Here is an 11,851-nt window from a genome sequence, read left to right as displayed (position 1 = left end):
ACTTAGAAGACTCATTATATTCTTTTCCCAAAGACTACTTGTTTAATTACCATTTGCACGAGTACATCTTATGCTTTATATACATACATCTTCAATTTTTGCTTCTTCAGCTTTTCAAATACATAATATATTATCTCCAGAATACTAACTAAGACAATACAGAAAAGGATCCTAGTTAGTTGTTAATTGGTGCCATGAACCTTCTTGGTTTCCAGAACTCATACACAGTTGAAATGACAGGACCTCACAATGATTTTAGGAAAAAAAAAAAGTAAACAAAAAGCTAACCAGCAGAGTCCATGACTTCGCTAGCAGATTATAGCCACCCACAAATTCAGAGGACGCAGGGAGTTTAAGTACAATGAGACTGCAAGAGTGACTATGAAGGTGGGGGATGGGTGGCAGAGGAAACACCACAAAAACCAGGGGGTCAGGATTAAATTATTCTTTAAAATACATCCAAGAGCAGTCTGGTTCCCACTTCCACAAGAGGAACTGCAGCAGCTTCATAGCTGTTTTCAATCATTTTGCTTCCCAGAGGGATGGCCTAAGTGAAACTTTGTCTCCAGAATGCCCTCAGCATAGTAAGAAGACAAAAAGAACAACGGACCTTCACAAGTACAAGGTGCATACAGCTAACTACTCTCTTTTAAAAGCCTCACCAGGAAATCTTTGCCCAATGAGAAAAATTTACTGCACAGGTGTGCTAACAGAGCATATTCCAGTTACAAAAGCATTGCTGCTGGTTGAGTGTTCAAAACAGGAAGAAGCCTTCCAGTGAAGTACCAAAACCCTAGTGTTATTGCAGTTGGATAAGAGTCACCGAGACCACCTTCCCAGCTAATGTTTTGACTTATCAGTTATCACATAAGGTAGCTAGCACTGCAAGGTTTCCAGCTTGCCCATGGGCTTTACCCAGAGTAATCCACAGACTTACAACCCAGACCCCATCCACAGCTGCTGAAGATGGAACAGTGCCGAGATCAAAGGGCCTTATGAAACTCTCCCAAAGAGAACAGAAGTAAGGGCCTTCTACCTCTTTCTAACCCCCTAAACCATACAGGAAATAAAGGGGGTTTGGGGCACATGAAAAATAATAATTAAAAAAAAAATCCTAATTACAATAAACAGCTCACATCCCTTGAAAGCTAGCCTCAGGAAAAAAGCCACAAGAAGGAACACAGGTGGGAGAATTTTACTGCCACAGTTCTCAAGATTGGGCTTACTATACATTTCTTGCCCAAATGATAAGTGTGAGCTGAGAAGGGAAGAAAACTTTCAATTCGCCAGCGCATAATCCACTGTCCCACCATAGTCCTTACTGTGGCATGGATATGCAATACTTGTAACACAGTGCCAAGTCACAACACAAGGCCAGTGCTCAGGATAGTGATGCAGGAACATGAAATGTCAAGTGGTGGGGTTACCTGGTTGTCATCTAGTGCAAATAACTACCAAATTATAAAAACAAGCTTTTTTTTTTTTAAATGTCATTTCCAGTTAAAACAGCTCAATGACAGAGGCCTTTGCATGGGGCAGGAAGGGAGAAAAGACTGAAAATTCGAGAATTTCCTCCAGTGAACCTGCAAGCCAAAGGCAAGGAGCCTTATGATGGGGTGCCCACCTGGGGCTACAGCACAACGGCAGCAGGTCTACTCAAGGACTTGCATGACCCTTCCCACAAGAGCACAGGAACATCCAGCACTACCAAGGTCTGCACCAAAGAGAGGAAGAGTAGTGCATGCACGGCAAGGTTCACTCCTCACCATAGACATAATTAATTGGAGTTTTGTGTTGAGACAAGGCCTATCTCCTTACAGCTTCCAGTTACAAACTGCAGCCAAATGCAGCTGCCCTCAGCACTGCAGGCCAAGCTGCAGAGACTTGAGTCACTATTGAAAACAGCCACAAAAAGCAACAGTCTAACCAGAGAAAATGTAAAGGGCAAGGAATCCAGAGGCACCTCCCAGCCTCCTCCTGGACTTACCTTCTTCAAGATTCTTACTTTCCCTGTATGGAAAGACAGGGAAAAAGAGCTAGGATGTACCATGTAATGGTCAAGCAGGTGGAAGAGATGAGGCTACCCCTCTCCTCCTTGTCCATCTTGTGGAGAGTCAGTATGTTCTCTTTAGGTCCAGTAGTTTCACTGTGGGATCAAAAACAGTAAGCTTTAACTTAAGTGAAGATCTGGTTTTAAAAGGAAGGATTGTCCTGATTTGTTTTTGATTGAAGACTAGAGAGGTTTGTGCCTCATTTGATCCCATTTGGTGCCTCTAGAGCCTCTTGGTCATCAGTTTGTCCCATTCCACTGCTTTGACCATTCAGAACTGGACCCAGTTAGACTGCTGAGGAGCCTGATTTGGAACAGCACTGAAATAAAGAAAGGAGAATCAAAAGAGCAGATCTAGTAAGACTTAACTTACAGCTCTTCCAGTGGCCATCAGGACACTACCCTTGTGTACAGTTTCCTTCACCACAGTTTACCTGGATGCAGTGCTGAAGTCTCCCCAGAGGTCTGTGGCAGCTGATGCTGGTGGCTTGGATGCAGATGCAGGGGCATCTAAGTCTAATAGAATATCTAAGGTGGAAGAAAAAACAAACAAGCAAACCAACCAACCACAACAACACACCACACCCCAAGAACCACAAAACAAAAACAAAATCAAACTAATGATGAAGAAAACACCCCAGGCATTTAAGATGTCACCTTACACAAACTGCTGGATACAGGGAAAGAGAATCTTTGAAGGGACTCCAGCTCTCCCTCCAGAAGGAAGTTAGACATTATAAGGATTTGATTATAACAGTGGCTCCTTTTGCTGAATGTGCACTGAGCCTCCAGCCTCTACTACAGCGGTACATCATCTTCAAGAACTATTCAGTCGTCACCTAGCATATCAGCTGGCAGATTTGTAATATATTAGCTCTCCCAGTAGAAATAAGGCTCAGACTCAGTCCAAGCTCAGCAATCATAACAGTTGCTAAGCAGGCATCAACTTAAAAGTATAAATCAAGCACTGGAGCCCAGGCTTATTCAGAAGCTTATGGTTTCTTCTCACTCTAATCTCTGTACAGCACTGCTAAAATCTGTGCCTTCACAAGAGTATAATCGCCTCTCCAGACATCTCTGTATGGTCACACTAAAAGCGTGTACAGCATCCAGCAGACTGCAGCAACCTCTCTGTTACACAATCACAGAATGGGCTGAGTTGGAAGGGGCCTTTAGAGATCATCTAGCCCAACCTCCCTGCCATGGGCAGGGACATCTTTCACTAGATGAAGTTGCTCAAAGCCCTATCCAATCAGACCTTGAACACTTCCAGTGATGGGGCATCCATAACTTCTCTGGGCAATCTGTTCCAGTGTTTAAATACACTTGTTAAGAATTTCTTCCTTGTATCTAACCTAAATCTCCCCTCTTTCAGTTCAAAACCATTGCCCCTTGTCCTGTTGACTACAAGCCCTGGTAAACGTCCTTCTCCATGTTGCTTACAAGGCCCCTTTATATACTGAAAGCCCACAATAAAGTCTCCCTGGAGCCTTTTCATCACTAGCCTGAACAACCTCAACTCTCTCAGCCTGTCCTCACAGGAGAAGTGCTCCAGCCCTCTGATTATTTTTGTGGGTCTCCCCTCGACCATTTTCAACAGGTCCATGTCTTTCCTGTACTGAGGGTTCCAGAGCCAGACACAGGACTCCAGGTGGAGCCTCAGCAGAGCAGAGGTAGAAAATCACCTCCCTTGACCTGCTGGCCACACTCCTTTTGATGCAGCCCAGGATATGGCTGGCTTTTTGAGCTGCAAGCACATGTTGCCGGCTCATATCCATTTTTTCCAACCACAAATATCCCAAAGTCATTGTCTACAGGACTGCTCTGAACCTATTCATCCCCCAGTCTGTATTGATACCAGTGATTGCCCCACCACAGATGCATCACCTTGAACTTGGCCTTGTTGAACTGGTACATACACATGTAAGAAGCTCAACATCTATTTTTTATATTCTATTATTTTTTTAATATATAAATAATATTATATAAAATTATATACATATTTTAAAATAACCCACTATACCCACAATTCCACTATACTTTGCACCTCTTTCTGCTGTTCATACTAAAGCCTCCTCTTTGTGGAAAGCAAGTGACTTTGCAGTACTTTTCTGGACACCCTGTACAGCTCTGTCAGTGTCCCTAAGGCACATATAAGTTCAGAAAAATCCAGCTATTTAAATTTCATATCTACCCCTCCCAGATAGTTTTGACCAAATTGCTTGGTTTCTCATTTTGCAAGGACCGGAGCTACAACATTGTCCTCCTTGCAAGAACAAGCAGGTATTATTAAACAGGTATGGAGATCCTCAGTTCAAAGAGAGCAAAGCCCTCAGGACACATCATGTCTCAGAGGCTGCTGTTGACACGAGATTGAACAACAGTTCCTTGAAGCGGGCCTCAGCCCTCTCTATGCACTGACTAGTGTCTGACAGACTGTTTGCTCTATGCTAATGTTTACCTGCACTGCTCACATTACTGGGTTTCAGCATGGGTGGTGGTGTGACATGGTTGGAAATGGCTGTGGAAGAAGGAGGAGGTATAGGAGGGACTGAAATTTTGCCTCCTGGTGGGGGAGGCAGCAGGCTTAGGCCCCCTGATCCAGACACCCGAGGCTTGGCTGCTCCTCCCTTCTTTGTCGTCATGTTCTGTATAAAAAGAAAGGCCTAGTGAGGAAGAGTCTCCATTGGTATACCCATAGAAAGAAGCAGGGTAAACTGGGCTGCTCACCCCAATGTTCAGTTTGATGGTTTGCCCTTCCTTAAACCCTAAGTCTAATTTGGGACGTGTGTCAGCTTCCTGCGACTCCTTTGAGATCTCAGTCTCCTGCTTCACCCACCTAAAAAGAAGAGGGGAAGACATAAGAGCCTGTGGCAAAGGGAAATAGTGGTTCCTCTCCCCACTCCACCAAAGAAATTCCTGCCTTGTCAAATCAGTTACCTCCTACTCCCCATGTAGTACAGTAAAAAGCTGCAAACACCACAAACCCAAGAGATTAACACTGCACCTGTCGCATCACAGGACCTAAGCTTAAGGCTTACAAATCTGACCCTGTAAGACTCCAAGCTTGCACAACAGTTGGCAGCACACTCCAGTGTCCCTGATGGAACCAAAGCAAGGCTTCATGACCATCCCAAGGAAGCCTGTGCTAAATGAACATGCACTACCACCGACCATGTTCTACAGGCCAGAGGAAAAACAGCATTTCAGAAAAGCACAACTCACTTGAAGTGATCTTGCAAAGAGACGTTGAAGTCAAAGGCATCACCACGATCCGTGAAGCCAATGCCTATAAAAGCACTCCGTCCTAGCAAGGAGACAGAAGGGGTCACTGGAGGTGCCCTGGAAATGGGCTCTTGTGTTCATTCTCTCCAAAATACTTCTGCTTCTCCTAAACCACTCTGTGCTATCTCCTTCCAACACACCTGCAACTGGACACCAGCAACTCACAGCAGTTAATTGTTCTTAGCCTTCAGGATGCACCTTTCTTCCCACATAGCACTCTCATAAAACCGAGTGTTCCCTCCCAGCCCCTGGACTCCACACAATGCACAGAACCCTCCTCTGTTTACCTTGCCTTCCTACCCCTCCAGGCACACTACCCAGCCTTTTCAGCACTCCCAACATCATTTCAATCTACCTGGCACACATCCAGCTTCATCAGGCTAAGTCTCCTCCAACCCTAGCACTTGGCACATACATGACCCCTCAACTCACCAGTCCCATCCTGAATTCGAATGACAAAATAGCGGCTGGAGTCCGTCACAGTCTCCACTGCAATGCCAGGGTATTGATCTATAGGAGCCTGGGCAAAGAGTTCTCCTGCAGACAAAGAATGAATAGATGAGTCAGCAATGAGCACAGCAGCAGCTATGGTAAGTTCTCCTGCAGAGCATGAATTGAGGAAGCAAGGGGGGGATCCCAAAGATCCTGGAGGCAGGGAAACCTGCAGACAGGTAGAGGAACTAGCCAGCAACCAGCAAATCTTGCAAGAGAGGCTGATGCAGAGGGGGCATTACCAGGAGCAATGGTGAGAGATTTATACAGCCTCTAGGGAGCACAGGCAACCAGACTAGCAGCAACCAGGGTCAGCAAATAGGGGTGTGGCAGTTCGCACAGGCAGAGCAAGCAGGGAGGACCCTGCCACTTCAAACGAAGGCCATAACCCACTAGCAAGGAGCTAAGAACAGCAGGAGGTATGGTATCCACCTGGCAAAGAGCTGTGCCTTCAGCATCCCTCATGGTCCCTCCATCTGCGAGAGCTGATGCAGACACCCAAACTGAGCTTGCAAGGGAAAATGTAGCTGCCCAGGTTTCAGTATGCAGGATGTGCCTGAGTTTCTGCTCCACGACTGATGGCAGCAGTGAGCTCACCTATGGGTGATATGCCCAAGTAAAGGAGCTGCTCAACCTGGTGACAGAGTTTCAGGAGGAGAAGTCCAGGCTGAGGAGCACCAGGGAATCAGAGAAGGAGACTGACTGGTGGACTCACACTATACCATCCCTGAGGCAAGTACAGAGGCCAACCATGGCACTAGAGACAAAGGACCCCCTACCTTCTCACCAGCAGGCAGAAAGAGAAGACCCAGGAGATGGGGGAGAATGGAAACAGGTTACTGCTCAGGGCAGCAGATGAATCCACTCTCAGCCTGCCCACCTTCCCAGGTGCCTGTACACAACAGGTATGAGGCCCTGGAACTGGATGGGCAGACAACTGATGCTGTTGAGGAAAACTCTTCTGGGAAGGAGTGTCCTTTTAGGCAACTTACACCCCACATGAAACACATCAAACCATTAAAACCTCAGACGTAAAGACAAGAAGAAGGGTAGTTGCCACAGGTGATTCCCTTCTGAAGGGAATGGAGGGCCCAATATGCCAACGTGACCCTGTCACAGGGGTGTAGGGTGGCGGAGGTCAAGTGCATCCACCACAGACCAAACCTCCAGGGAAGTCTGCTGCCTCCCTGGGGTCAGGGTAAGAAATGCTATCCAACAACTCCCTAAGCTGGTAAGGTCCTCAGACTATTATCCATTATTGGCCCTTCATGTTGGCAGGGAAGAGGTAGGAAAAAGAAGTCTAAAGGTAATCAAATAGATTTCAGAACCTTGGGGCAGTTGGTAGATGCTACAGAATGGAACAGACAAGCCCAGCTGATCAACATGTGGCTCCAAGACTGGTGTCATTGGCAGAACTTTGGGTTTTTCGAACATGGGTTGGCCTGTTCTTCACCAGGTCTACTGAGATCTGATGGGATGCACCTTTTGCAGAAGGGGAAAAGGTGTTTGCTCAGGGGATAGCAGGGCTGATTGATAGGGGATTGGAAGGGGGACGTACCAGGCTAGTCAGTGATGAGCAACCAGGTGGCACATCAAAGCTCAAGGAGCTGCAAGACAGTGAGATTCTTCAGACTGCATGATGAGGTGAAGGGCACCATAACCACACTTAAAGTGCTTCTACACAAATGTGTGCAGAATGAGGAACAAGCAAGATGAATTGAAAGCCTTGCCCCAGTCCCAGGGATATAACTGGCATTAGTGGAACCTGGTGAGCCAAATCCTGTGACTGGTGCACCATGATGGATGGTTACAGGCTCTTCAGAAGGAATAGGCAGGGTAGGAGAGGCCAGGGGGGTGGCACTGTATGCAGTGGAGGGGCAGGATTCCATGGAACTGGCAGTTGGCGATGGCAAAGTTGAGAGTCTCTGGGTAAGGATTAAGGGTCAGACAAGTAAAGCAGAAGTTGTCATGGCCATCTACTATAGGCCACCCTGCCAGGATGATGATACTGATGAGTTATTCTTTAAGAAACTAAATGAAGCCTCTAAGTCATCTGCCCTTGTCCTTATGGGGGACTTCAACTTGCCAGATGTCAACTGGGAATATCACACAGCTGGCACCAACAGGTCCAGAAGATTCCCAAAGCACCTGGATGATAACTTCTTGACACAGGTACTAAGGGAACCAACCAGGAAAGGTGCTTTCCTAGACTTACTACTCACTAACAGAGAAGGTCTTGTGGTGATTGGTAACTGCCTTTGCCACAGTGACCATGACGCAGTCACATTTAAAATCTATGCTAACAGGAGAAAAACTGACAGCAAGACCTCAATTCTGGATATGAGGAGAGCAGACTTCAGGTTGCTCAGAGAAGTACTTAGTAAGGTCCCCTGGGAACAAGCCTTTGAAGATGCTGAGGTCCACCAGTGTTGATTACTTTTCAAGTACCACCTCCTAAAAGCACAGGAGCAGGAAATTCCAAAATGCTGAAAATCTAGCAGGCAAGGCAAGAAGCCACCTTGGCTGAGCAAGGATCTTCTTGAACTACGGCAAAAAAAGTAAATACATAGTCAGGGGAAGCAAGGTCAGGTGTTATGGGAGGACTACAGTCGTGCTGCGCACCACTGTAGGGATGAAATTCATACAGCCAAAGCTCTATTAGAATTGAAGCTGGCCAGTACTGTGAGGGACAATAAAAAGGGCTTTTTAAGTTAATGGCAAAAGGCAAGCTAGAAATAACATTGGCCCATTACTTGACAAGCATGGTCACCTTATAAACAGGGACCTAGACAAAGCCAAGACGTTTAATGCTTTCTTCACCTCAGTCTTCAACACCAAAGATGGACTTGGGGGCCCCATAGCCAAGGCCAGAGAACCATGGCTGCAAGAACAACAAACTCACAATGGAAAGCAGCTCCGCAGAGAAGGATCTGGGGGTTCTGGTCAACGGCAAGTTGAACATGAGCCAACAGTGTGCCCTGGCAGCCAAGAGGGCCAACTGTGTCCTGGGGCGTATCAAGCACAGCATTGCCAGCCAGGCGAGGGAGGTGACTGTCCCGCTCTGCTCTGCACTGATAAGCCTCACTTGGAGCACTGTGTGCAGTTCTGGGTGCCACAGGATAAAAAGGATATAAAGCTAATGGAGAGTATCTGAAGAGGGTTACAAAGTTGGTAAAGGGTTTGGAAAGGAAGCTGTGTGAGGACCGGCTAAAGTCACTTGGTTTGTTCAGCCTGAAGGAGACTAAGGGTAGACGTCATTGCAGCCTACAGCTTCCTCACAAGGAGAGAACGGGCAGGCGCTGATCTCTTCTCTTTAGTAACCAATGACAGAACCTGAGGGAATGGCAGGAAGATGTGCAAGAGGGGGCCTAGGCTGGACATTAGGAAAAGGTTCTTCACCCAAAAGATGGTGGGGCACTGGAACAGGCTCCCCAGGAACGTGTCACGGCCCCAAGCCTGACAGTTGTTCAAGAAGAGACTGGACAACACCCTCAGACACATGGTGTGAACTGTGTGGTTGTCCTGTGCAGGGACAGGAGTTGGACTTGGTAACCCTTGTGGGTCCCTTCCAACTCAGGATATTCTATGATTCTAACTGGGTGTTAAGGAGAGCAACTTCTTGCATGGCCCAGACTGCCACACACAGCTCTGAAAGGGCCTAGAAGCACATATTCACATGCAGCAATCATAGTCACAGTCTTGCCAAGCCACAGCCTTTCCCTTACCTGAAACCTTATCTTCCAGTTTTACATATGCAGTTTTGCCTTTGGAGGTGACACGAAGTCGCCCTGTCCAGTCCGGATGGTCCAGTTTCCAGTCAGATGCCCTGAAAATAAAAGCAATTTTTCACTGACCACACACAAACCCCTCCACTTCTGCCCAACCATCTCAACAGAAGCTCCTAAACCTTCAATACTTCTCTTCTCCAAGCAATATATGAGGTCTCAGTTACTCTTCCTTGCTGACAATTGACACATGTGGGTAAAGGGAAATAGAGACTCTGTCTCTCTGTCTTTACCTTTACAGGCCTGCAGAAGAGGGGAGACTGAAACCCAGAAATTCGCTTGAAACAGTAAACTCAAAAGCAACTAATAAATGACCAGGGAAACCCCCAAAACTAATTAACAGCATGCTGAAAAGCAACACCATTATTGTCCCCTATTGATGTAAAATAATACCAACTACCTCTGAACCTAGAGGCAGCTAGCTTACACTGGGTAAAACATGATACACACAGCCATCTTGACTAGCCCACCAAATTCTTTGCTACACACTGTTGTAAAGGTGGGAAGACGAAAAAAAAAAAAAAGAGACTGAGCAAAAAAAACCCAAAACAACCTACAGGATTCTACAACTGGAAACAAACATCTGTGACCAGGCACAGCATCCACAGCACCAACAGTTTGCCACGTTCAGAAACCACCACTGACATCCACCAGTGCTTCAGAGCACAAACCCATTCCTCCAGAAAGTCTGTGGGCACAGCTTACAAAGTCACACTCCAGCAGTTTCAGGTCAAGAGAAAGAAAGGATTTCTAACTCCCCGTCTTGCAATCTCTTCCTAAGAATTACACTGAACTCCTTCTGGCTTCTTCCCCGCTATTGTGAAAGCCAACAGGCCAAATTCAACACGCCATTATACCACATCAGACTCACATCCCAGGGAATGAGGCAAATTGGGAGCAGAGGTCAGCTCTTCCTGGAAGAGCAAATGGCTCCAGTGCTCTCACCTCCCGCACACGATTAACAGAGCAGCCCCTGCTCCTCCACAGCACAGAGCAACGGCTGCTGCTTTTAGGCAGACAGCACCTGTAAGTGATGACTCAAGCTTCCCCCGAAGCTCCATCCAGTGAGAGCTAAGGCCTCGGGAAACAGACCTCAACGTGCTCCCGGCCGCAGGCCACGGCGCCCCAGGACTCCCCTTCCCAGGCCCAGCCCCTGAGGCTGCGGCCGCAGTCCCACGGGCAGAGCGGCTAAGGACCGTGCCGAGCCGGGTCAACGCTGGGAACCACACGCTCCCTTACCTGTACCCGCGGTTAGAAGCGCGCGGCGGGATGCGGTAGACGCTGACATCAGGCTTCACACAGAGGACTGACTCGTACTCCAGCTCAGCCGCCGCCATCTCGGCCGCGAACCCCCAACAACCGGGCGAGGAGTGAGGGGTGGGCACCTAATAACGGGAGGCACTTCCGGCCGCCATCCTTGATAAGGGCTAGACGCCGCCTAGGGACGCTGGGCAGGAAGTAAGGCACATCGAAGGCGCAGGGGAAGGCATCTTAGCTCCTGGCAGCAAAGAGCAGGGGCGGGGAGGTGGCCATCTTGGGGCCGGTTCTGACACATCAGCGGGAGCTGGCGCCATCTTGGACCCTGGCAGGTCACCCGCAGAACCTGGCACGGCCATGTTTGGTTCGGGCTGATGAAGTAGTGCCGGGCGCCATCCTGGAGCTGAGCGCAGCCATGCCGGGAGTCGGCAGAGAAAGGCGGGTTGAGGCGCCCCTGGGGAGGTCGGGATCCTGTCCTGGGTGCTGGAGAGTGAACTGCCCCGTCGGGGACACGGCAGAGGGCACGAAGGGCAAGAGGTGCTGGGCTGTGACCTCCTGCAGCCTGGTACATAGGACAGGGGCTGCTGGCTGCAGTGGCTCTAAGCAAAAGGTGCTGGTGTTGCACCGAGAGTTGGGAAGCCACAGCTGAGCCTTGCTGAAAAACGGAGCTGTGTTTTTTACCACTGCACAAGTAGCCGGGGGGGCTCGGCAGCCCCTGCACGACTTCCGCTGTGGGCCTGGGCACTTCTGTCCTTCCTTGTGTGTTTTTCTTGCAGGCTTGGGTCAAAGCTTAGGTTTTAAGTAAAAAAATACTTATGTGCGGCCTGTGGTGCTGGCATCAGGAGGCCTTTGGAAAAAAAGCACAGCAGAAACCGTTACAAGTTTTGCAGCTGTAAGTGGTGAGAATGCCTGCTTTGTAAAGGTTAATTTCAGGAATGCCACTTCCCAGAAACATGGCCAAAATAAGTGGCTACTTTATTTA

The 11,851-nt window shown here is 48.1% G+C and overlaps 1 protein-coding gene across 1 annotated transcript; it reads right to left on the bottom strand.

Moving 5' to 3' along the window:
• Positions 1-19: 19 nt before the first annotated feature.
• Positions 20-11,199, bottom strand: NECAP1 (NECAP endocytosis associated 1). Its single transcript, XM_005509770.4, has 8 exons — positions 10,852-11,199; positions 9,553-9,653; positions 5,768-5,872; positions 5,276-5,357; positions 4,781-4,889; positions 4,512-4,698; positions 2,485-2,578; positions 20-2,370 (listed from the first exon to the last, which is right to left on the bottom strand). The coding sequence occupies exons 1-8, from the start codon at positions 10,947-10,949 to the stop codon at positions 2,322-2,324; spliced, it is 825 nt and encodes a 274-aa protein (XP_005509827.1). The 5' UTR covers positions 10,950-11,199; the 3' UTR covers positions 20-2,321.
• Between the last annotated feature and the right edge of the window lie 652 nt (positions 11,200-11,851).

This window comes from Columba livia, chromosome 1, assembly GCF_036013475.1.
Source record: "Columba livia isolate bColLiv1 breed racing homer chromosome 1, bColLiv1.pat.W.v2, whole genome shotgun sequence".
Taxonomy (NCBI): Eukaryota; Metazoa; Chordata; class Aves; order Columbiformes; family Columbidae; genus Columba; species Columba livia.
This window is presented reverse-complemented; position numbering and strand designations above follow the sequence as displayed.